This window comes from Nuphar pumila, chromosome 2 (assembly GCF_984573655.1).
Source record: "Nuphar pumila chromosome 2, dmNupPumi1.hap1.1, whole genome shotgun sequence".
Lineage (NCBI taxonomy): Eukaryota > Viridiplantae > Streptophyta > Magnoliopsida > Nymphaeales > Nymphaeaceae > Nuphar > Nuphar pumila.
Window position 1 is genome coordinate 147,447,085 of NC_143250.1, and position 27,127 is coordinate 147,474,211.

The window sequence follows — 27,127 nt, forward strand, 5'->3', positions numbered from 1 at the left end:
TCGCCTATGCATTTTCGCAGAAAACCCGTCTATTCTGTAACATGCAAACGGCCCCTAGAGGTCCAGTGCGCAGGATCAAGTCTGATAAGACAAGCTGCCTGATTGGCTCCCTGACCTGCATAACGAGGCTATTTGAGATGTAACTGGTTTCTTGTCAGGGATTCCCTAAACCCAGCTTGCCAATCAAAAATAAAATAAAAACTCTAGACAGAACCTAGGTTTGTAAAAACCTGGTTTTGCCCTTTATCATCCAAACAGGGAAGTGAATTATTTTGGTTGGGCAAAATCTGTGCCCTCTGCTGCAAGCTGTATACATGTGCAACGATAAGTGTTGCATGTTTTTAGACTTTTTTTCAAATATATTCATGCTTTTTAGTTAGGTATTATAAATTGGTGATAACTGTTGATTGAAAAAAATATGAGAAATCAAGTCAGTGTGAAATAAATGAAGGGAGAGAGAGAGATGCCGTGGAAATCCACCTTTAGGTTGAAGACACGGTAAGCAAGATTTAAGAGGACGTTGCTTTCACAACTGTTGCATCCATCAACTTTCTCTTTCATAGTTATTTCGGTACAAATATCATAGGAAAGGTGATTATTTTCTTACTGATAATTAAGGATGGGTGAATGGCAGCACCTTTAAGCTAAGTTTCTTGCTCATTTAATCAAGTTCTACCAACTTTGACATGGAAGTTGTTTTTTTATCTTCTTCAACTTTGCTACCACGTCTTTCATATTCATTCTTTCTTCTGGAGATTCGCTTGCACAAAGTAGTCCCACTTGTATAACAGAGGATAGAAGCTCATGCCAGTTGCTCACTGCTTCCACTCTTTCTTCATTGTAAAACATGTCTTTTTCACTCAAAAGACTGCCATCCACAACATTCATCACTGTACTGTGGAATGCGTTATCCACCCAGCACCTCAAGTTAAAATCTCCAGTGAACATGGGATCAGTAGGTTTCTTTCTGGTGAACGTCTCCAATAATAGAATGCCATAGCTATAAACATCAATTCTGGTTGACACCTTCCCAGCCGAACCATACTCTAGTGCACATTTGCAACGAGAAAGTGATCAATAAGAACCTAATTTATTTTTCATCAAAATTGAAGAGTGTAATAATGCCCCATAATTTGCTCAAACAAAATTCATAATCATACACATTCATTAAGGCTCTGTTTGGGAACTGCTAGTTGGGATTGGAGTCAATACATTTGGTAAAAGCATTGCCAAACTTCCATGCTGGTAAATGTTTGAACCTAGTAGCTGGATAAAAGTTCATGCATTTGAAAGATGAAGTTACTCTCTCTCTCTCTCTCGAAATCACGTTCTGAGTGTTTTGGAATCACGCAACCGTCCGACCTCGTGAGCGTTGGAAAAAATCGCTCCTTTCTTCTCTGTCCTTTCCTTTCCTCTTCTTCTAGAACGCCCGCATCAGCTCTCGGATTGAAGCCGAAGGCCCTAAACAGAACATCGGGGATTCGGTATGACCCTTTTCTGACCAGTTACTCTGGCCGGAGATAGGCCTCCGGCTGGCCTCGATTTTGGCCATTGTCCCCTCCCTCTCGCCTCTCTCTTACTGTGTGTCTCTCTCTCTCTCTCCCCCTCCACTGGGGTTTCCCCGTTCTTCACATCCTCCTCTATCCATTCCAGTCTGTCGCCGACTCTTCCCTCCGACGCCGTCTTCCCCTTCCTCCTCTGTTCTTTCTTCGCCTTTTTCTCCTTCCCCCTGCGTTTCTTCTCCGCTCGAGCGCCGACCGGAGGGCAGCCATTACCTTAACCCTCTTCAGCCGCTGTCAGAGACCAGCGAGGCCGTCCTTCTCCGTTCGCCGCCTGTCTCCACCGCCCCCACCACTGGGGTTTTGTGCATCGCTCCCGCTCGTCGCTCCTCACTCAGAACTCTCTCTTGGTTGGGTGTTCCAGCCACTGCCGGAAGCCTTCCCTTCCGCCGGCCGTCTCTCTCTCTCTCTGACCCCCTCCACTGGGGTTTGCCCGTTCTTCCCATCCTCCTCTTTCCTTTTCCCGTCCGCGGCCTCGCCGGAGCCGCATCGTCGCCAACCCCCTTGCTGGCCGAGGGGCACCACCATTCCGGTCTGTCGCCGACTCTTCCCTTCGACGCCGTCTTCCCCTTCTTCCTCTGTTCTTTCTTCGCCTTTTTTTCTCCTTCCCCCTTCATCTCTTCTCCGCTCGAGCGCCGACCGGAGGGTAGCCTTACCTTTACCCTCTTCAGCTGCTGTCAGAGACCAACGAGGCCGTCCTCCCCCGTTCGCCGCCTGTCTCCACCGCCCCCACCACTGGGGTTTTGTGCATCGCTCCCGTTCGTCGCTCCTCACTCAGAACTCTCTCTTTGTTGGGTGTTTCAGCCACTGCCGGAGCCTTACCTTCCGCCGGCCGTGAAGCCAGGAGAGCGTTCAGCCTCGACTGCACTACCAACCCCACCGTCTTGTCGCTGCGACCCTCGGTGCCCTAAGAGCTCTGGTGGATCCTGTTCCTGTTCAAGAGAAAAAGTTTCCCGTCTACCGCCTTCAGATCCGTCTGCGCCTTCATCACAAAGGCATCCTTGTCGAAGCAGCAGGGTAACTCTTCTCTCTCTCTCTCTTTGCTGATGATGAGAGGCAAGTTGCGGGGGTCGGATCGATTTTGGAGTCTCTCGTGTAGTCGGTCAATTTCGCACAACAAGAAAGCTCTCTTGGAGTTAGCGAAGGGTATTAATGCTTGGGCCTTCGCGGTGTCGCTCCAGAAGTGGGGAGTTTCGGTTAGAGTCCCGTTTAGGCTATCTCAGGGATTCTTCGCATCATTATCTGGGTTCTTGGTCCGTGGTTTGTGTCGACGAGCGCTTGATATAAGGGATGTTCGGTGGTTTGTCAAGTCTCTTCACAGAGAAGCTTTGGAAGAAAATGAGATTCAAGGGTCGCTCAATGCTCCTTTCTTTCGGCCCTACTCTAACAAGGATGTACTAGAGGGGTGGAATCTGGTTTGGCCGACGTGGCAACCTTCTTTCTGCAGCCTTAGGCGACGGGCGGATACGTGTCGGGTGAAGCCGGGAGACTGGTGGTGTACTGTCTGTTTCAATCGCAACTTTCGTTCAAGAGTTTTCTGTCACAGGTGTGGCTCGGATCGTTCAAAAATTCGTCATATTATTTGCCTCTCTGACAAGTCTCGTATGCCAGAACATTCATCACATGCCAGGCACCGGGTCCATGACCCTCGTCGACCTGTTGTATCTTTCAGTGATGTGGCGCAGGTGTGTACCATGGAGGCAAGTACCTCCTCATTTTCGGCGATTAAGATAGGTTCGCTTTGGGTACCGTTGAAGGCATCCAGTGTCGTCTGTCCATCCCATGATGTTGGTCGTTCGTCAGAGTTATACCGCTCGTATCCTAAAGCGTCCATCGAGAAGCGTCCTTCCAAGCCGACAATCTGTCTCATCCGCCCTGATGAATTGATGAGTAAACTGCTTTCGAGATGGAGTGTGGGTCCACTTGCGTTGAGATTTCTTCGGACTCTATATGTTCATCCGGTTTGCCTCTTCAACTATTGGGCCGCCAGCACGATCTTGCTTCTGGGAGTTGTGTTGCATCTGTCGCCCATGATGGATCCTGGGCCCGTTCATTTTTCGATCATCATGGGAGCTTATGTTCAGTCGATTCTACAATTCGTATTATGACGATATTCCTACCATGCAAAGGCGTCCTGGTGTGCATGGGGTCTGCCCCAACGTGTGTTTTGGGTTTTACCTGCGTGGTCTCGTTGTCACCTTGCATGCTGCGCCCAACTCACTTTTTGAGTTCGGCGGACTGCTTGCCCGATCAAGACGGGGGTTGTCCCATGGAGGGTATCGGAGCATCGGTTCAGGGGAACTCGGGGGCCTCCTGCTTGCAACCAGTGCATCCACAATCTTGCCCAGATTCGTCAAGTTCGGGGGTTGAGCCGCAGGGGGTCGATGACTTGTTTGACATATGAGGTATGTCATTCGTCGAGGCTGTACAGGCACTAGGAGTGCAGATTTCAATCGGGCAACTTTCTTCGATCAAACAACAGATTGTTCCTCGAGCATGATCGGCAGTCAGGGTCACAAATAGTCTTCGTAGAGCTAAATCATTGGCCCGTTCGCAAGCCCAGATTCAGGCAGATGGCTCCAGCTCAGTTCGACGCTCAGCCAGGCAAAGGCGTACTAGGGTGTTGTCTGATTATTTATCATGAAGATGTGTATTTGGAATATTAGAGGCATGAATTGCCCCCGTAAGCGGTTGTTTTTAGCTAATTGGATTAGGTATGAAAGTCCGGATGTCGTTGCAATTTGTGAAACCAAAATGGAGGATATTTCATTGACAGTGGTATCTTTCTTATGGAGAGGTGCGACATATGCTTTTAAGCCGTCCGTTGGGTTTGCTGGGGGAATCCTGGTTCTTTGGAAAGCTTCTCTTAAGGTGGCGATAGTAGATATTGGTCTTTATTCAATCTCCCTTTCTGCAAACTTGTTGCCGTCGCTGCAAGATGTTGTTCTCACCTTTGTGTATGGTCCTGTCGTGTCTACTTCGCGACCAATGTTTTGGGCTGATTTGGATCGAGTTCTGGTTACATTTGGAGCTCTTCAGTGTTTAGGAGGGGATTTCAATTGCCTGTTGTCCACGCAGGATTCTAGTTTACCGGTTCTTCTCAACCCCTCCATTAGGGGGTTTCAGGAGTTTATTCAGCGGAACCAACTTTACTCAGTACCTCATGTGGGGGAGCAATTCTCGTGGTCAAATATGAGATATCGCCCTTGCTTGCGGATACTTGATCGCGTTTTTCTCTCCCCAGAACTATTTCACGTAATTCCGGATGTCACTGCTTGTCTGCTGCCACGGACCATGTCTGATCATGGACAAATGACTGTTTCGTGGGGCGCAGGCTTCAAGGCGTGTCGTAGGTTCTTCTTTGAGGAATGGTGGCTTCGTGTGCCAGACTTTCAGCAGTTGGTAGGTCAATCGTGGACTCAACCTGCTACGGGATCTTGAGTGGCCATCCGCATCCATGCTAAGCTTCTTCGTCTTCGAAAACGTATTAAGGAATGGCTAAGTTTTAATAACCTGAACAAGTTTAGGTTCATCGGCCAGTGGGAAGCCGAGCTCTCCGATTTGGCTCAACGTCAGGTCGATCTTGTTGGTGTACCGGAGGGCCAAGTGCTTCAGTTGCAGGAGCGTATCGTCGTACTCTCTGCTCTCGTTGCAGAATGGAGAGCACGAGATGAGCTTAGATGGAAGTTGAGGGCTAGAAATGCATGGTTGGCTAATGGCGATGATAATACATGATTTTTTCATATGAACGCATCAAATAAATACAGTAAGAACCGGATACTCTCGATCGAGATCGATGGATGTCAGTTTGGTCTGCATAATTGCCTGTCAGCTATTACTTCTTATTTCTACAGGTTGTATTCGGCCGACTTAGGCGTCGGGGGTGTCATCGGCGATATGGGCTATAAGCGGTTGGCGGCAAACCAATCTGTTTCTTTGCAGGTTAGATTCACTGAAGTGGAGATTTCAAATGCTATTAACGAACTATCGGGATGGAAGGCACCAGGCCTTGATGGTTTTCACATCGACTTCTTTAAAGCATTTTGGTCAAGTGTTAAAACTGACCTGCTCCACTTGTTCGATGAATTCTATCGTAATGCGAGGTTGCCTAAACCATATCATGTGGCAGTCATCTCTTTGATTCCTAAGAGGCAAGGGGCGTCAGACATATCCAACTTCAGGCCGATTTCGGTGATGGGTGCTCTGTATCGCATTATATCTAAGGTGTTGGCTAATCGATTGCGCGCTGTCATTGATCAACTTGTTTCTCCGAATCAGGGTGCTTTTATTCCAGGTCGAAGTTTGCAAGGATCTTTTATTTGTGCAACTGAGCTTCTTCACTCTTTACAGTCGGCTGGATCACCACACTTCATGCTAAAATTGGATTTTCACAAGGCTTATGACAGTCTGGCATGGGATTTTCTGATTGAATCTCTAACAAATATGGGGTTTGGCAGCCGGTTTATAGCATGGGTTAAGGAGTTGGTCACAAAATCCGTATCAGCAGTTTGCATCAATGGAATGAGAGGGGAAGAATTCAAGTTGGCTAGAGGTGTACGACAGGGTTGTCCTCTAGCACCTATCCTTTTTAATATCGCGGTAGATGGTTTACCTATTCTCATGAAAAGGGCAGAAGAAACAGGCTTCTTGGAATCCTTGGGCATTCCTGGTTTTGTTGGTCACACAATTCAATATGCAGACGATACTTTAATTTTTGGACATGCGAATGTTAATCAAATGTCCAGGTTGTGCTTCATTATTAAAGTCTTCGCTGCAATTTCAGACCTTCGCCTGAACGAGAGTAAGTGCGCTCTGGTCTTACTCAATGCTGACCCTCTTCTCGAATCGGCTGCTGCAAGGATCTTCAACTGCCCAATATCCGACCTTCCTGTCAATTTCTTGGGTCTATTGTTGCACTCTCGGCAGCCAGCAGGAACTTCTACTTGGAGGTCTACCATAGAGCGGGTGCAAGGGAGATTGCAGGCTTGGAAGGCTCGATATTTATCTTTTGCGGGACGAGTGACGCTCATTCGCTATGTTTTAGCTAGATTACCAGAGTTTCGAATGAGCATGTCTATTATACCGACGATAGTAGAGCAGACGATTAACCGTTTGCTTTCGCACTTCCTTTGGTCTGGGAATGTGTCGCACAAAAAGTACCCGCTTGTTTCTTGGCAACAGATCGTTCTCCCGAGGCAGCGAGGCGGCTTGGAGATTCCAGCTCTGAGAAAGAGGAGCATCGTTTTAGTCTTGAAGTGGGCTTGGGAAGCTTCCACATCTCAATCTTCTTGGGCTACGTTTGTTAGGCAAAAATATGGTAGTCTACATAAATCCCTTCTTTCCACACCAAGTTCAGTGTGTCACTCGTCCCTCTGGCTGGAGTGGCGGAAGACACTTCGATCCTTCAATGGCAGAGATCTTAGGCCGGTCCATGGCCTGCCGTGGCTTCACTGGGCCATGGCGAGCGGAGATAGGTTCTCCATTAAGCAAGTTTACCATTCCTTGTTGCTGTCAGGGATGGACTGGTTTCCCAGTGATTGTATGTGGGGTAAGGGGCCAGCTCCAAGGGCAAAAGCTTTGGCGTGGCTTATGGCTCTGGATCGTGTTCAAACCCAAATTAATGTCAGGAAACGGGGGATTCAATTTCCAAGCATGTGCGTTCTTTGCGAGAAGGCTGTAGAGGACACGACTCACCTATTTTGGCTCTGCCCGGTCGTTCTAGACTTATTTTTTCAAACTTGGGGTGTGCCACCTGTTCAAACTCGTCCGGGCTCCGTTATTCGGGACCTCTTGCTTGGTCCCAAGATTGTAAGACACAAAAAAAATGGAGATTGTTGTGGCGGGTTTGGTTGCTTTCAGCATGGTGGGTCATATGGATCGAAAGAAACGACATCTTTTTCAGGGGCATCACATTCGATTTCGGAAGGCTTCGGCAACGGGTCATGTCTGATGTGTATCTGGCTCTTAAGTTACATAGTAGGGGGGAGGGGCTGATCGGCTTGTACTCTGATCTATGCACAATCACCATCTAGATTGTGGTTGCTTTGCTCTTATGTTTCTCTTTTGTCTCTTCCATCCAATATTTTGTTGGATGTTTTTTTGGTAATGTTGAATGGTGAGTGTTCTCTCTCTCTCTCTCTCTTTGAACCAAATCCATGATTTGGCAGCAACCACTTCTTCAAATGGATACTCCCCCGCACCAATCCTGAAATCGGTAACTACCACCTCTAAGAGGTGGTAGCGGTCAAATCCAAGATTTGGTAGCTACCACTTTTCTAAATTGATAAAACTCCCATTGACTACCAGTTTCCAAACAAAGATTGTGTTTGAAAGAACTGATGATCTATCTATGGAGGATAAAAAATTGGTGGATAAAAAGTCGGACGGACCCCATAAGTCAGAGACTTTTTATCCTAGATTTTAAGGATTCCTTTCCCCTTAAAAATGCTAAAAGTTGGCTATTATTTTTACGAGTCAAAATCCACTCATCCCCTAAATTATCCCTATCTTCATGCCCTTCATTGGAATTTCATTGACACAAATTGTTTTGATCAAATCGGACACAATGGCCGTGATCTAAATTAACCATTTAGTGAAGATCAACACTTGAATCACCAGAATCCGACTTGTGTTCAGGACTTTTTAGCAATTCAAAAATCAATGATTAAGAAAAAACAAAGTTTTGTGATTTAAAAAAAACATATTTTTTCATAAAACATACAATGTAAGGATTGCTTCATATTAAACCAACCATGATGAATCTATCTATGGGGTCAGATTTGATCAAAACAACCTGCAGCAATAAGATTGAAGGTACGAAGATGGGGGGATGTTAATTTTACTGTGGAGCTCACTCAAAAAGGAAAGAAAAGTCATGGCAAACTTTTTCTGAACATCCTGCCAAATGCACCTTAAGGGGTAAATTAAGTTTGAACATTACCTGGCGCTATGTAACCGATTGTGCCTAAAGTATCAGTTCGAGTCCATGATTTATCTTCAATTAATAACTTGGCGAGACCGAAGTCACCAACATGTGCAACCATCTTGTCATCTAGAAGAATGTTGCTGGGCTTCAAGTCACAATGAACGATGGTCTCAGAGTAACCATGGTGAAGATATTCCAAGGCACATGCTACATCTATCACTATATCAAGCCTTTGGTGGACACCTAAGAAATTGTTGTCTGAGTACAGCCACTGGTCCAAGCTTCCGTTAGGCATGTACTGAAGAACCAGAGCTTTGAAATCATGGTTGCAGCATGCTGTGATGATCTTAACAAGATTTCTGTGCCGAATCCTGCACATTACTTGGCACTCGGCATCAAAACTCTTGGCTTCTTGTGCGGAGGATAAATTCAGAACCTTTACGGCTACAACCGTTCCATCAGTCATATTTCCCCTATAAACCGAACCGAAACTGCCTACTCCAAGCATGTTGGCTTCACTGAAATTATGGGTTGCACGAACAAGCTCATGATATGAAATCCTCCTATGTTGTGCTAGCGCTTGATCATCAGTTTGAACGTGTTGTGTTTCTCTCTTATTGCGGTACCTAGTGACAATGAAGAAGCACGCAGAGAAGAATAACAAGGTCACAATGACACAGGTAGCGACCAGAGCAGCAGAAAACCCTTTCTTCCTTCTTTTCTCGAATATCAATGAACAAGTTGACACTTGAAATCTTGGTGATCCACATAATTTATGATCCCCCAGAAAGGAGTCCTTGGTAAGGTTTGCAAAAACACCACCATCGGGGATCTGTCCCTCCAACTCATTAAATGATAAATTCAAGAACTTGAGATATGATAAGTTTGCCAATGACTTGGGGATTGTCCCGGCCAATGCATTTGAGGAAAGATCCATGGTCTCTATGCTGATAAGTTTACCAAGGGATTCAGGCATATGCCCTTTGAAGGAATTCCAAGATAGATTCAGATAACTAAGCATCTCGAGGTCTCCCAAATTAGTAGGAATGCTGCTTGAAATCAGGTTTGCTGAGAGATCCAGATGATCTAGTGCTCTAAGATTGCCAATTTCAGGGGTAACGAACCCACTCAAACTATTGCTTGACATATCTACGTGCACCAGAGATTTTAGGCTCCAAAAGCCAATGGGTATGGCAGAAGATATTTTATTGAAGGATAAAGTTATGTTGTTCAAATGGGTTAGGTTTTGAACAGAGTTAGGTATTGACCCAGATAGCATGTTATGTGCAAGGTCAAGCTCGCCAAGGGATTGAAGCATAAAGAGTGCCGCTGGGATAGATCCTTCCAGGCGATTATTCGAAAGATACAACTTCTGCAGATTTGTCAGCCTTCCAATTGTTGGTGGAATGGATCCTGTCAAGTAGTTATCATCCAAATACAGAAAGAGTAAGCTGGTCAAGTTACCAATCTCACTTGGAATGCTTCCATGGGCTTGGCAGTCCGTCAAAAAAAGGACCTCAAGATGTGACGACAGTTTCCCTATGGAAGAGGGTAAAAGCCCACCTAAAGGATTATGCGACAGAATCAGGTCTACCAAGGCGCTACAGTTTGTCAAGGCTGTGAGGATTGCAAGATCAGAATTATTTGGTTCGTTGGACAGAAGGTTGTACTCTAGATTGAGTTTTTTAAGGAGAGGCAATCTACCAAACTCTGTGGGTATAGACCCAGAAAAACTGTTGTTAGACAACTCAAGGATCGTGATCTTAGAAGCATTGGAGAGTGAGGCCGGCAGTCTTCCTGTCAGTTTGTTGTCACCAAGGAAAAGTTGTTCTAGACTTGGAAGACGTTGGCCTATATCTTCTGGAACTTTCCCTGTTAGATTGTTGAATATGACATTGAGATGTTCCGCAGTGGAGATGTTGAATATGGAAAGAGGTATATCACCAGACAAGCTGTTCAATGCTAGCCTCAATTGTTTCAAGTTGACAAGAGAACCCAACTCGCTTGGTATGCTTCCATAGAGCATGTTGTTTCCCAAGTCCATCCTTTCAAGCGTTGAAAGGTTTGCCATGGATGGTGGGATCGTGCCTGTGAGATGATTCATACCAAGAAAGAGAACCTTTAGATTTCGCAAGATGCCCAATTCCTTAGGCACAACCCCACTGAACTCGTTGAAAGCCAGGGATAACACTTGAAGCTGTTGACAATGTCCCAAATTTGGGGGCACCCTACCTTCAATTTGGTTTTTCTGTAAAACCATTTTCTCCAGGCGGTTCAAGAATCCAAACTCTTGAGGAAGAACACCTCGAAGATTATTTTCTGAGAGATCCAGAACGCGAAGGAAGGAGAGGTTGGCTATGTGAGGAGCTAGTGTACCGTGCAAGGAAGAGCCGTTGAGGAGTAAAGCCGTAACCCTTTGCCTTTGGTGGCTGCAGGAGACACCAAGCCAGCTACAGAAGTTGCTGCCAGTGGCCCAGTTGCCCAATGCATTGTTGGGATCATATGTTATGTGGGATCTGAAGTAGAGCAAAGCAGCTTCATCTGTAGAGTTGTTGAGATGTGCGTGATGGATGGGTCGCACACTGCTACTGCTGACACTTGACATGCAAAGATAGCAGAGCAGCAAGAAGTCTAGCACTGCAGTGATGTCCATAGCTGACGAAAGGGGTGTTAGTGCAATCATACGGTAGTGGAACTCTAGAAGAGGATGGAATTAAAAAGGGTTTCAGCTTTGCCAAGTATCAGACAAGATTTTGAACAAATTGAATTAAACAAAAGGTCAGAGGAAGGAAGAAGGAAAAAGGAAAAAAAAGAAAAGAAAGAAATGAAGAGGGTAGAGGACAAGGAAAAAAAACAAAAACAAGTGGAAAAAAATGTACATGGTAGGTAGCCTCTGACTGTTGCTTTTATAGAGAGAAATGGGAGGGTGGTGTATGCTCTTCCCCGATGATTCACTTAATCCCATGTCTGAAATGAACTATTTTCATGAGTTTGCATTACAAGAGATTTTTTACCGTTTTTGAGGAATATAGTGATACGAGCTGAATTGCCATAAACTCTAGGAGTTATAGCGTAACAGGGTATATATTTATTTTGGGTAGCGGTACAATCGCCTGAAGATCAGTAAAACAGACTGTCTTGTCACGGTCTACTTTTGAGGCTAAGCTTTGTGCTTTAGATATTACAGGAATAGAAGCTGAATGGTTAAAGAGACTTCTTGATAAACTTCCTTTAATGAGCAAACCAATTCCTGCAATATCTGTATATTATGACAATATAACCACAAATGCAAAGATCAAAAGCATAAAATATAATAAAAAATAGAAAAGACACATTCAAGTCAGAATAAAATTTGTAAGAAAACTGGTGTCTCAGTTAGTGGTTGTTGTGGACTATGTTGAATCCAAAAAGAACACAGTTGATCCATTAACGAAAGGACTGGATAAGTCATTAGTCCTGAAATCCAGAGAGGGGATGTGACTGAAACCCATCAGTAGTTCATCTACAGTAACAACCCAACCTATCTGAGTGAAGATCTCACAAAGTAGGTTCAATGAGGTAATAACAAACTGTAAGGTGAACTGGATAGTACCTTCTTAATGTGATACTATGTATCTGTGTCTTTTCCCCTGATTACTCTGAAAAGGTGTTGTAGCTGCCAGTAAAGGAAGAGCGAAAACTCTGAATGAGTTCAAAGCCTTCTTGGCAAGATGTTAGCAGTGCATCTCTGAAGAAGCCCACCTATGTGAATGTGAGTGTGACTGTATGGTCGTAGTTTAAGGAATTGGTTTATTCCTGAAGTCAATCATGAAATAGGATTCGGGTGCATGACCATTAACGTGTCGCCTCTGAAAATTACAACCAGAACCTTTATCATGTTGTTGCTAATGGACACTCCTACACCAAAGGTTCAAGTTCAAGACTTTAGTTCACTTCATTCCTATAGGAGTAAAGTTAGTCAACTAAGGTAGTGGTTCAAACCGGAAGGTACCATTACTGAAAGCATGATATGTTCTGGTGTAGATTACTTCATCTTGCATCTTTGTTTCCTCATGTTTTCATTCTTTTAATTTGTGAAGGAATGTTGGATGGAGGAAAAGATAATGAGGTAATTTAAATAAAGAAAACAATTGGGGACCACTCCTTTATGGAGTGCTTTTGGATTTTGATGATGTGGAATATTCTCATATTGAAGAATCTTAAAAAGGTTGTGGGCTTTATAACCTACATGAAGATTCTAACACTTGTTCCAAAGAATAAGGGGGATGTGATGGCTAACACACACATGAGCGCGCACGTGCCTGCCTGCCATGCTGAGCTAGGCCGGGTTCGGGTTCTAAGTCCAATGTTCTTTTTGACCCGCATTAATTATTTTTATTTAGATTAATTAATGGGAAAAGAGAAATGGATAACGGATCATTCCGTTGATGGGTTACGTTACTTCGTAAATGGTAACGGCTCTCTTCCTCCTTTTAGTAACCGTTCAGGGGTTATAAAACGTGGTTAGAAGGCTGGGGTTACACAGAAGAAGACGCAAGTGACTCTCACGTTTTTGTTTTCTCTCCCTGCTCTCTCTCTTTCTCGTTTTTCCTGTGGGTGTTTCCCGGAAAGGAAAGTTATGCATCAGTCGTTCGCTGAGGTTGTCTTCGAAGGATTATCTACCATCGGAGTGCACCGATCAAGATTGTCGATGCTACTATATCATGGGGAAAGGACGTCGGACTCTTTTGTACCGTATATAGAGGCGAATCTTCTCTAAGGAGAGTATTTTTATATGTCTTAGCCTTTTGCAGAATAATATGTTTTCTTTGTTGTTTTTATTCTGTTCAATGCATATGTTTGATCTGTTGATCTTGTCTGGATTTTTGCTTAAAACCGTATATGACATGCTTAACTCTGTTACGATTTGAATCAAATGTTTAATTTGCATATCATGTTATATGAAAATCTGATTTACAATATGATGTTGTTTTGATTATAATAACTGGTTTCTTGTCGGGGTTTGCATAAATGCAGCTTGCCAATAAAAAAAAGGAAAAAAAAAAGACTTTAGACAGAACCTCAATGATTTTACCAACCAGCGGTGAGCCAATGTCCAGTTAGTGACGGAGGGTTTTTTCCTTCAACTATCCAAAGAAAAGATTATTATAATTAATAGAAAACAAAGTAATGGTCCTGACTACTGAAAGCCAACATAAGAATACATTGTGTCCAAGTCTTACTTTAGAGTTTGCATTCATAATATAATAAAGAAGTAGATTACATAAGGACAATAATGGTGATGGTGAGTGTGTCCTAATCTGAAAGGTGCCAACGGGTGAGATATTGCTAGGAAACATCTAATCAAGGACTCACCTAGAACAAGGCTCAAATATTTGAATTGAATATGCAAATTATGAATACAATGAAAAAGAATGCTACTTTCACAGTTACCATGTCTAATCTTTAGTTGGGGCTCAGCCTTCCTCTGCTATAAGGCATATACAGATAGATTTAGCTAAGATGCCATAAAATTAAGTCCAATTGCAGTCGGCTACTTTGTTTTTCCTTTTATTTAATGGGAAGAATGCAAAATGGTTGTTAGGATGTCCACATTTCACACATAAAGATTGACCGCCAACTAGGTCTATGACCCTGGGGTGGTTTCTCTGAGTAAAAAAAAACAAGATATACGAAATGGAGCATTTTCATGCTTAGACAAGCTTTTAGAGTTAGTGAAAAAAGATATGGCTAATATTACAATAAAACTTGATGAGATAAAAAAAACTATTAAACTTATTCAATTAAAGCATGACCTTTACTAAATAAGTAATAACAAAGACATTTACAGGTTTAGATTAAGCAAAAAAAGGCTTTCAAGTTTTCTAGAGTGTTTAGGACATTAAATAGTTTAGAGCTATATATATGTACATCATCCAACCCTTTTTTTTTGTTAGGTCACATTAGGACCCTTTAAAAAATTATACTTTCAAGTATTTTTTTGTTTGATCTGAACTGTTAGATGTGTTTATCATTGTTTACTCAATAAAGAACATATATTTGATTAAGATTATTTTATGGTCAGACATATTTTAAAGAGGTACAAAAATCAATGGTTGATACAACAACAACAACAACAACAACTACGCCTTCATCCCAAAACAATTGGGGTCAGCGATATGAACCAAAAAAGAAATTCATTTTGGGTCTTCCACAAGAATCCTTTTCCTCCAATCATTTCTATCCAACGCCATGTCCTCGGTGAGGTTCAAAGCATTCATATCCTTTCCTATCATCTCCATCCAAGTCTTCCTAGGCCTACCCCGACCTCTTTTAACTAATATATTTTCCCATTTCTCCAACCTTCTAACTGGAGCATCATTAGGCCTTCGCCGAATATGTCCAAACCACCGTAAACGATTCTCTCGCATCTTATTTTCAATGGGTGCAACACCTACCTTCTTACGTATCTCTTCGTTCCGAATCTTATCTTTTATTGTATTTCCACACATCCATCTAAGCATCCGCATCTCAGCTACACTCATTTTTTGAATATGATGTCTCTTGGCAGCCCAACATTCTGTACCATATAGTAAAGCGGGTCTAATAGTCGTCCTATAAAACTTTCCCTTCAACCGCAATGGCATTCTACGATCGCACAGCACTCCAGTAGCACTTTTCCATTTCATCCACCCAACCTTTATCCTATGATTTACATCTCCATCAATTTCTCCATACTTTTGAATGATGGATCCCAAATATTTGAAATAATCATTCACCGGTATATCTTGCTCACCAAGCTTCACTACACTCCCATCACTACTTCGTTGCTTACTAAACCGACATTCCATATATTCAGTCTTACTCTTACTCAACTTAAAACCTCTAGCTTCCAATGTCTGTCTCCATAATTCTAACTTAGCATTAACCCCAGCTCTAGACTCATCAATCAAAACAATATCATCAGCAAACAACATACACCACGGTACATTTTCTTGAATTGATCTCGTAAGCTCATCCATCACTATCGCAAATAGGAAAGGGCTTAAAGCAGATCCTTGATGTAACCCAACCGTTATCGGAAAATTGGTTGTCACCCCTCCACAAGTGCGGACATTGGTTACTACTCCTTCATACATATCTTTAATTATACTAATGTACTTTAGAGAAACACCTTTCTTCATCATTGTCCACCAGAGAACGTCCCTAGGTACTCTATCGTATGCCTTCTCTAAATCAATAAAAACCATATGCAAATCTTTGTTCCTCTCTCTATATCGTTCAATAAGTTGTCTAAGAAGATGTATAGCTTCCATAGTTGATCTTCCAGGCATAAAACCAAATTGATTCTCCGATATCATGACAACCTTCCTCAACCTAGACTCAATCACCCTCTCCCAAAGTTTCATAGTATGACTCATGAGTTTTATACCACGATAGTTTGTGCAATCTTGTATATCACCCTTATTCTTATATAAAGGCACCAAAGTACTCTTCCTCCACTCATTAGGCATCTTATTTGTTCGCCAAATCAAGTTAAAAAGATTTGTCAACCATTCTAAACCTTTCTCTCCCAAGCATTTCCAAGCCTCGATAGGTATACCATCTGGGCCAACTGCCCTTCTTGATTTCATTTTCTTCAAAGCCTCTGCAATTTCTTTCTTTTGAATCTTGCGCATGAAGTCACGATTTATCTCATGAAAAGGAATGGAGAAGTCTCCAAGATCTTGAGCATGACTATCATTAAAAAGCTTATCAAAATAATCTTTCCATCTCTCCTTAATCTCCTCATCTTTGACTAAAACCCTTTGCGTTTCATCTTTGATACATCTAACCATACCCAAATCCTTCGATTTCCTATCTCTCATCTTTGCAAGCCTATAAATATCCTTCTCGCCTTCTTTGGTATCCAACTTGTCATAAACCTCCTTATATACCTTAGCCCTCGCGTTTCGAATTATACTAAAATTTGAAGATAAAAAAATTCATATTTTTATATAAAATCAAATTGAAAGAAAGTCGATTTCTTAGTAGATGAGCAATGATAAATACATCTAACAGTTCAGATTGAGCAAAAAGTACTTAAAAGTATGATTTTTAGAGGATCTTAACAGGACCTAACGAAAAGGTAGGACTATCCCCCCCCCTCTCTCTCTCTCTCTCTCTCTCTCTCTCTCTCTCTCTTATATATATATATATATATAGAGAGAGAGAGAGAGAGAGAGTCTATTATGTCATGAGTATGATATTTTATCACGAGCTGTTGCAGAGACTCGATTGCTGCAAATAAAAAAACAAGTGGGCTTGACCTAGCTTAATTACCATTTTTCTATTTTGATGTGTGACAAAGTGGGCTCCAGAAAACAAGCGGATTTATTTACAAAGCAAAGGGAGCTCTCTCTCTCTCTCTCTCTCTCACACACACACACACATTTTCAGGGTGACTAGTGGGAATGGAACGAAAGGCAGGAAGTAAAAAGATCAGTAATGTAAGTCGATGAAAAGTAAGTATAAATGTGAAAATGCATAAAATAAAAATCGATAAAAATAGACAATTGGATTTTTGCATGCGACAAGGTCGAAGCTGGGTGTACTCCCCAGTGGGCAGGGTAACCTCAAGGATTTTACCAACAGCAATGATGAGAGGATTTCGTCTTGGACTATTAAAAAAAAAAAGGCAAATCGTGTTTCAAGGAAAAAAAAGTAAAAAGCCAAAAAAAATGAACAATAGAAAGAAAGAACAAATGCAGTTGAAAGCAATGTCACAAATCTCTCTCTTTTTTTTTTTGAAAGGCAAGCTGGGGTTAGGCAGACCCCACCAGTTACTATTTAATCATACCATTGGCGTTTTGAACCTGCAACGTCCCACCACGTGCACTGAAAGCTCCTACCAACCACGCAGAGACCCTGTTGGTCACAAATCTCGTTTTTGGAAATATCTTGCAATATATTGAAAAAGATGATCTTTCTTGAGGAAATATTGAGAAAATATCACAAACATAAAATATAGAAATCATATAAATAAAAAGCAAATATAAATTACCTAAAATTGTAAAAGACGGCGTTTATCATGATATTTTCAAAATATCACCAAAATTTGTTACAAAGGTTGAAAACAAGAGGAGAACATGGACAACCAAACTTTTCATGATTTCTTTGCCAACTCTAACAATGTTAAAAAAAGGAGAAAAAAGAGTGCAAAGTGAAAGCTGTCTAATTTCTTCAATCATTCCATGTCAAACATGCTAGAAAAATTTTCTTTTCTTTTTACGTGGTTATTTTAACTGTGGATTATGAAGCATAAACATTTAACAGGAAAAACAGTAATGATTAAGAGTAAAGACAAGAAATTAGAAAAAAAAAAGGATCAAAAGCAGGGCCAGAAGAGAAATCTCTTTTCAAATGGGTGTATGGTTTGTTTATATGAACAGGAAGATAACAACAAACGAAAGGCCAAGAAGATATACAAAGTTACAAACATGAAAATGGGTACAAAACGCAATCCTCCAAAATCATGCATCCAATATGCCTAAACTCCCTATCTCTGAAATTTGAACGCTAACCACCATAAGACTGAGAGCCAAACGAATAGTAATCCACTACAAGCTTACTAATTTTACATATCACTCACTGCCAGCATCTGATCTCCTGTTTTCTAGCGAAGTTGATCCCCATTCCATAGCCTCGGCAATCGCTGGTTGCCGCACCCTAGCGCTTCCTTCGTCATCTCTCTATGTTTCTTGAGGTGATGGAGAAAGTGAAGTAACTCTACCACCTAGACCTAATTAATCAGTGGGCATTGAAAGAAAACCAAGGGCAGTGACCACATCAGCAATCAAAGGCCGAGTTGAAGCTTCCTCTTGGAGGCACATGGAGGCGACTGCAACTGCTTGGTTTAAATCTCTTGCAGGAAAATTCCCTTGCAGCATCGGATCAGCCAATTCGTGGAATCTCATTTGATCCCGGAAAATTGGTTGTGCCTGTCCAGTACAAGTGGAAAAGCCATGAACATCCTTGCTCCAACTTCCAAGTAAAAACTATGAAATCCATTGAATATCCTAATATGTAAATAATGCACACCACATAAAGCAAAAGCAATGACATCCATTGATTATCCTGGATATGCAAATAACAAAAACCACATAACACCATTGATATCAAGGGTAAAATCTTTGAAAGAATATCAAATGGCAACAAAACAACCAAAAGCTAATCCTCAAAAATATTTCATGACGAGATTCATTTTCAGAACTCTCAAAGTGTCAAAAAATAAAATTCCACAATCAGCACGGTTGTTCTGGTTAAATGCAAAAGACTGTAGAACCTCACAGCAGGTATACCAGGGCACCCACCAATACACAATAGAAGCAACAACAAATTTCACATAATGTCACATTATAATTAAGAATACATTTTGAGAATTGTTGCATGAATGCATCAAGTTGGCAATTATGGCTATTAGCCACGAGAAAAACAAGAAAGAAAACCCAAAGGAAAAAAAGGAAAGTGAGAATTAGAGGTGGATAGGTATCTTTCTCGTTTTTTTTTTTTTGATAAATTTTTTACGAAAAGACAGAAAAATAAATGCATGAAACACGTGCATACACGTGCTCTATATTGGTACCAAAACCTACTAAAAGATTGTTTATTCAGTGTCATACCAGAGTGACCAAATTCTGCTCATCTCCATTTCTAGAAGTGTCAATGGCCCTTTTCCCTGTAATGATCTCTAACAGAACAACCCCAAAACTATAAACATCAGATTTAAGAGTGAGCTGACCAGTTCTAGCATACTCTGGTGCACAGTACCCATTAGTTCCCATTACTCGCGAAGACACATGTGCCTTATCCCCAATAGGACCAAGTTTAGCAAGTCCAAAGTCAGAAAGTTTTGGGTTGAACTGTTTGTCCAGCAAAATATTAGAGGATTTCAAATCCCGATAGATAACAGGCGGGTTGGCTTTGTCATGCAAATATTCCAATCCTTTAGCAGCTCCAGTAGCTATTTTCATTCTAGTAAACCAGTCCAAAGGCTTTTGATCAGGTGGCAAGTCTGCAAGGACAAAATGCAGCTGCTACGTATTAGATACTGCCAGAATACATATTACTTTTTAAAACATTTCATATCACAAGAAATGATATACTGTCACACCAGTTTTTTTGAGAATGAAAAATTGGCAATTTACATAAGAATCCTGATAGGGACTTAAAGGCAGAAAATGATCCCAATAGTGCCAAGTTTCTGGCTCTGCATGTAAGCTTGCCCATGTAGGCTCACATCACTGAAGAGCAGCAGATTGTTACCAAGTTTGGAGGTGAAATCACAAGAGCTGGCATGACACATCTTGAGGGCTCGGCAAGTCTTACATTGATCAAAACAGATAAATAATCATGTAGAGACACTCGAAATTATCGGTATTGGACAGTTCAACAGGAAGTGAACTATCTTGTACACACCAAAAGAATTAACCTGCTCAAGCAGGTCCAAAGGCCTCTTTTAAAAGATAACACTACGCATCACTGCAGGTGGGGATACATTACATCAATGCAGAGATTGGAAGGCCCCACCTGCAGCAACACGAAGAATTGATTCCCAAAATAACTGCTTTGACCAGAATAAGCAACACTACACCATATAACAATATTTATTGCAGTTGAATTCAACAAAATGAACACAGGACAGGGAGCAACTCATGAATCATCGCTATTCATTGCTAAGATGAACTTACAATAAAATCGAAAATAGAAGGCATTTTCAGCTTGTCCACAAAACAACATCTCAATGAAACAAAAAAACCATACCAAGTAGATGATCCTCTAGTGATCCCATTGGCATAAACTCATACACCAAAAGCCTTTGATCACCATCTGCACAGTATCCAATCAGGTTGACCAGATTTGGGTGGTGAAGGTGACTAAGCATCAATACCTCAACAAGGAACTCTTTATTTCCTTGTAGTCCATTCCTGTCCAGCTGCTTGACAGCCACAACCTGATCGAGCAAAGTGAAATCAGTACACAATAGACAAAAAAATCAACTATAAAACATAAAACAGAAGAGTTGCAAAAAGTTAATTACCTGGCCAGTACCCTCAAGCTGTCCCTTATAAACTCTTCCAAAGCCCCCTTCACCCATTAGACACTCCTGTCGAAAATCCTTGGTTGCAGAAGCTAATTCACAAAAAGTGAATGTCTGTGCTGCAATATTTCCATTACCAACTTTCTCATCTGCATCCATGATTTCAGCAGAAACCTTTTGATTGGGTTTCTCTGAAAGAAGGAATATTGAGATAGTTTACTTGTTAGCTAAAATAAATAAATAAAATCAATCCCATGTAGATGACAAAAAACTGCAGCAAACATAAAACCCACAATTCAATGGAAGGTCTAGGTTTAAAGCACTGGAAAGATACTCAGATATAAAACAACACTAAAGAGTTTCAAGTTTCAACATCTTTTTCTTTTTTCATCTTTTCTATGTTCAAATCAACAACTTATGGTAGGAATGTGAGTCCTCATTTGACATTGCAGTCTTCAAAAAGAAAAATATTTTCATTTTTCATTTTATCTATCTTCACCTTTCATTTATTATATTTCATTTCTTATATCTTTTTAGCCATATTCTCCTCTCTCCAACAGTTCTCACTTATTTTCTTAATGTTTTTCAGGGAAAATATTACTATCTTAATAAACGAGAACAGTCCAACCCGTTAAGTCCTATACGTCGTCCTCACTAGATGACTGTTTGGGATACCAACTTTCATTCATGGATTGGGAGCAACACTTTAAAGGCCTGCTTGGAATCTCGGTGCTGGGATGGGCGTTTATGCATTTGGTGTTCCCGAGGCAAAATCTTAAATCAAACCCCCACGGTGGTCCTGTTTGGAATCTCGGAGCTAGGATAGGCATTTATGCATTTGGGATGGGAAGTGAGGCCCTTTCTCCTTACACTAAAAGATGGATTTGGCAGCTATCACCTCCTAGAGGTGGTAGCTGCCAAAGCAGCTGCCACTTCCTCAAATGCATAAACTCCATAGACGCACATCCCAGCTACCGATCCCAAACAGGCCCTAAAGCATTTTCCCTGATGCAAGTCAGAAGCTTCACATTTCAGTGAAACTTACAAATTATGCCCCACCACCAAGAGCCCATGGCCCTGCACCTTGAGGCTTATGCCCGTTCAAGAGACTTGATCCTCAATTTCCTTTTTTTTCTTCAAAAATTTACCCAGTATTTGGCTCACTTACATCTTATGTCAAAATAAGGGCAAAACAAGTATAAACTTGGGTTTTCAACCCTAAATAGAAGTTAGGAGTATTTGGGTTGTACTACAATTTTTAATGGACCCTCATTTAACTTTTACCAAAGGATAAAACAAAAATCCTTAAGCTTACATAGGGAGCCATGGATAAGAGTAGGTTTAGGGGGTCAGATCATATATCCTATCACCTGACAAGCAGAGCACCACTTCAAACAAGTGATATCAAGCCAAGGAAAAGTTGCTTGATACATCCGAAGATGGGAGTATTGTCTTTTTACTCAGAAATTCCCTTTGCAAAATGGATACAGGTAACTTAACCTACAACTTGAAGAGAGTCCATCATGAGAATAACTGCAGACTTAACAGATAGAGAAACAATTGGATTAGTTGCTGATTAGCCTGATCCATGTTATACCAACTTTCAACTCATTACAGAACATGGGAAACATAATAACATACATTTGCAACTTTCTACAGCCAGGAAACATGTTATTTGTTTTCTTAACCAATTGATACTCATCAATATGATTGCAATCGAAATCTTGTTATCAGTGCTTCAGCGAGTTGTTAACTAGCATGCAAGTGGTCTTAAATGCCACTATATAGCATAGGTTGACATTCATTATTATCATTTCTTCAGAGGCTCAAGAAGTTTGTTAACCATCACGGCTTCTTGAGTACATTAAGATGCACTCAGTGCAACCAAAAGTAATATTAGGAACAAATAGAAAGCATAAAGAAAAAACCTGCAGGATGCTGCTATTTATACAGAAAGACCAAAAGATGGAAGAAGATTTTGCAACCGTCTTAATTGTCCACAAGGCAGCACAAAGCTGCCAGGACTTATTTTCCATACCCAACAATTTAATCACCAATTCAATTTCAACGAGTACCCACATTAAAACAGCATTACCACAATTTAGAATACTTTATGAAAAACAATGTCCTACATATTAATGCAATTGGGATCGACAAATTTGTCACATTTGCATATCCATCATGCAGTATATCAGAGTTCATAATACCGTTATTCATGAATCAATAAGAAAATGACATAAAGACAAACACAAACATTCCACTTCGAGAAAATATAAACAAGAACACCCATAAATCAAATCACATTCCACCTATAAAGAAGGCATACCAGAGTAACCAGACTGCGTCGACAGAGCTCTGGAAAATCTTCCACTCCCACCATCGGGCCTCTTCACTGCCTTCTTCTCATCGGACATAAAACAAGGAAAGCAGCTCATTTCTGCAACTCCCTACTCGAAATCCTCCTCGCCCAAAATCCCAAACACCAAAAATCTAACGAACCAACCAAAATTTTCGACTAAAACCAGACAGGATTGCGCTCAAAAGTAAAAAATCTGGAATATCCAGATCCCAGTTTTTCGTCAAATTCTACACATCGCATCAATTTTACCATGTAACTTCGCCTAAAGTGTTCCAAAGTAAGGAAGGAATCAAAAGAGGCCTAGGGAGGAAAGAGAAAGAAATGGAAGAAGAAAGTGAAGAAGAGGAGGAGGAAGAGGAGTGGTGGAGGACATCGATTGGGAAGAGAGAGAAAGATGGACATTTGAAGGATGGAAAGCAAAGACGTGGAGGCCAAATTTAGTAGGGAAGGCCTGGAGGATCCTAGGAGTTCCAGGCTAAGAGCGAGAAGAGGATGTTGGAGGGTTTTGCTAAATTTGGCGGAGGTTTGGAGAAAGGGAGAAATTTGACCGAGACAAGCAAGGAGAGGTGGTTCACGATGTATGTAGGGGTGGCAATCGGGTCGGGTTTGCGGGTCAGCATACCTCAACACGAACCCGACCCGTTTATTAAACAGGTCGGCTGTGGCAAACACGAACCCGACCCATTTATTAAACCGGTAGCCCGACATGACACGGTTAACCCGTTTAATAAACGGGTCGGGTCGGGTAAACGGGTTGGCGGGTTGGCAGGTTGGCAGGCAGGTCGGGTTCGGGTAGACGGGTAAATGTGTTGGCGGGCAGGTCGCTACATCTGTCGGAGAAAACCCTAAGTTTGAACGAGCTATGTCTCTAAAAGCAACCTATGAAAGCAATGCAGGTAATTCGTGACGGAAAAAAGGAAAGAAACAGAGTCTTTTTTGAACAAGACTCACAGGAGGCGGGGCCGCCGGCATTCTCTCCACAGCCCTCGGCTCCAGAAACCACCGGCCGAAATCCCCCGCCTCCGGTCGGAAAGCTCCTACCTCGGGCCAAAACCGATCGATCACGGACCTGAACTCCGGCAACGACTGCGGAGCGAGCGAGAAGCAGTTCTCCGCCCTAATTTCTGGGACCGAAGAAGCCATCGCATCGAGCATCCGGCTCTCCCGCCGGAGCACAAGCTCCCGCTCGAACGCGATCTCTCTGCGGACCTCCTCCTCGATCTGGCGCCTTCTCTCGACGTCTGCCGCAATCAACTCCCAGCGGATCTTCTGTTTCTCGATCTCCCACCGCAGAGCATCCCTCGAACTTAGGGTTTTCTCGAGCAGATGTCCGGGTTTAATAAACGGGTTGGCGGGCGGGTTAGAGGGTCGGGTTCGGGTAAACGGGTTGACCCGCCCGCTTAACCTGTTTATTAAACGGGTCAGACGGGTTGGCATACCCCTAACACGAACCCGACCCATTTAATAAACAGGTTAGGCGGGTCAACCTGTTTACAGCACGAACCCGTTTAAGTCAAACCCGAACCCGGCTAAGAAGCGGGTTGGCGGGTCGTGTCAGATTTTGCCACCCCTAGATGTATGTGTTACGCCCCCACGATTTCTGCTGCATTAAATAATCCAAGAGAGAGAGAGGGTGCTCCCAGGCACCTGCCATTAGATCCAACGGTTATGATGGAGCTAATATGCACGCATGTTTTTTTATTGAAACCAAAAAAGAGTTAAACTTGCATGCTTTTTCATTCATTATTGAAAACCAGAAAGGCAATGTAGAGAGCATAACTGTTTCCCATGTCTAGCATAAAGGTTATTAACTTATTTTCCATAACTCTCACTAGCTCATGCATGCTTTATCTCTCTTTTTTTTTTGCTGAAAAACATCTCTTTAATACGTGGATGCACGATATCTTTTCATAGGTCTTTCTCTCATGTATGCATGCATGTATGAAAAAAAAACTATGAAAATGAGACCCTCTTTTATCTCTCTAAGTGTGAGTACATGCTGAGCAAAACCAACTGTGTTAGTTCAGGGCTATGTAAGGTTCGACTCAAAGAATTCTTTTAATTCTATTTCAAGTACTAGCTCGGTCGTAGGTATGGCAGGCTGAGCCAGGGAGACCAGGTCTTCGTGCTGGGTGCGATTTCTTCGGGTTATAAATCCAAAAAAAAAAAAAAAATACTCGGTTGGTTTGGTTATCCCCAATGTTTTCAAACAATAGGTCACACTTAGTGAGTGAATGACGATCAAACTCATGTGGGGGTGTTCATTTGGACCTATGCAGGCAAGGTAAGTATTCATGGGACCTTCACAAGCCATCTTTTTTATTTTATTGTTTTCTGATTCACTTCACAAGCAACCATCTTAATATTTATATCTTCAAAAATTCTTTTTTGTAATAATGAAAATTGAAACCAACCTCAGATGGGAGAGGTGGAGCTCCCGTCCAGCAATATTAAAAATGCAACAGGATGGTACTAAACATGTGCGAGAGAGAGAAACTTATGAAAAGTTAATAACCAATTAATGCTAAACATGGGGAACGGTTACTTATGTTCTCCATTGCCTTTCTAGTTTTCAATAACAAATGGAAAGGCATACACATTTAACTCTTTTTTTTTCATTAAAAGATGAACTTGCGTGTATATTTGCCCTCATCATACCCGTTGAATCTCAATAGATCCAATGGCTATAATTAAAAAGTAGGTGCTCCGACCCTATCATTACTAATATACAGAGAGAGTAATATGAAAGTTCTCGACCATTTATCTCACCGACCATTCCTTTAAAAGACATATGTACCTATGTTTAATGCTTAATCTAAACATGCTCATTGCTTATTCCCTGTGAACCATGCTTTGTATCGAATTAGTTTAACAAGAAATCTTGAATTTTAGTTAATCAAGTTTTTAGTATAATATGAACTGTTTAATTTTTTTGTTCAATACATGAAAAATGATTAAACTACTATATGTTTTTTATTAAATAAAAGGGTCTGAAACTGTCCTGAATAGAGCTTTTGGAATGGGACATGTGTAGTGCGGAGCTCTACCGAGTGAAAAATGCATCAAGTGTAAGAATGCATGGTACGCATTGGCTTGATCGGTGACGTATGATGATAACATGGCATGCGATAGGAAACTATATCGTCGTTAGTGCATCGTTGTGTGGCAACACAGACGTGAAGCATTGTTTGGTTAAGCAGTGCTAGTGGATCAGAGGATGTTGCCTTTGAAAATTTGGTTGAGGACCTTTCGACTTGCAAGAGTCTCACGCGTAGTGGTTGGATAAATGGGGGTGCGTGTGGGTTAGGACTAATTCTCTCATGAATCACATTAGGTGATTCCAACCGAGTATGATGACTCGAGGCTAGGCGAGTGAATGCCTAGGCATCGGCTAATGAGTCTGAGTGGTACTTTTCATTATAGTGTTCAATCATCAACCAGTCTTCGGACTCGAGGCTAGGGATGGCAGTGGACCGGGGGAAACCAAGACCCCACTCTGCCTCGCCCCATTTGGACCGAAGATGAAGGGTATGAAACGGGGATGGAGGCGGCGACGACGGTTAAAATCCATCCCCGTTCGGGGATGGAGGCAGGGATGGACGTACTCTTTTCCCCGCCCCGTCCCTGCCACTTTTCCCTGCCCTGCCCTACCCCGCCTCATCCCTGTTTGAACCGAGGATGGAGGACATGAAACGAGGATGAAGGCAGGGGTAGAGGTTAAAATCCATCCCCGCTGGGGATGGAGGTGAGGATGGAAGTTCTAATCTTGAGGCGGGGCGGGGGTGGAGATCTTGTCCCCCACCCCGCCCTACGGTCATCCCTACTTGGGGCTACAAGGTCTTGTTCCTTCAGTAGCAAAGTTTTGTTGTAGCGTGCACATGAAATCACAATACTCTCCATGGCACACAAGGCTAAGGCAAGTTTGAGCCCTTTTCGAAAGTGTTAGCTAGTATGGGATATCAATGCACTAAGTGGCATGGATTACATAGAATACACATCTAGAGATGTGCTTGATCAGTTTTTACTAGGCAGCTGCACACGAGGTGGTGTGCAGGGCCAATGAAATGATTCAACACATGGAAAGATGTTGGTACGCGGCCTTTGACCGTTGGGCTGGCCAGATTAGGCAGTTTGGCACATTATGGGTTTGTGAAGCATTCTATGCCCATGACAAATTAGTTGCGAGTGAGCAACTGGAAGGCTTGTGGTGGTAAGAAAGGACTGTT

At 42.1% G+C, this 27,127-nt stretch overlaps 2 protein-coding genes across 2 annotated transcripts; both read right to left on the reverse strand.

Moving 5' to 3' along the window:
• Positions 1-538: 538 nt before the first annotated feature.
• LOC149847567 (uncharacterized) lies at positions 539-11,310 on the reverse strand. Its single transcript, XM_089997097.1, has 2 exons — positions 8,500-11,310; positions 539-1,046 (listed from the first exon to the last, which is right to left on the reverse strand). Exons 1-2 carry the CDS (start codon positions 11,165-11,167, stop codon positions 673-675), a joined length of 3,042 nt encoding a protein of 1,013 aa, XP_089853223.1. The 5' UTR covers positions 11,168-11,310; the 3' UTR covers positions 539-672.
• Positions 11,311-17,858: 6,548 nt separating this feature from the next.
• On the reverse strand, positions 17,859-23,456 carry LOC149847568 (putative serine/threonine-protein kinase PBL26). Its single transcript, XM_089998460.1, has 5 exons — positions 22,869-23,456; positions 20,543-20,733; positions 20,266-20,455; positions 19,125-19,516; positions 17,859-18,443 (listed from the first exon to the last, which is right to left on the reverse strand). Exons 1-5 carry the CDS (start codon positions 22,975-22,977, stop codon positions 18,249-18,251), a joined length of 1,077 nt encoding a protein of 358 aa, XP_089854586.1. The 5' UTR covers positions 22,978-23,456; the 3' UTR covers positions 17,859-18,248.
• Positions 23,457-27,127: the final 3,671 nt, after the last annotated feature.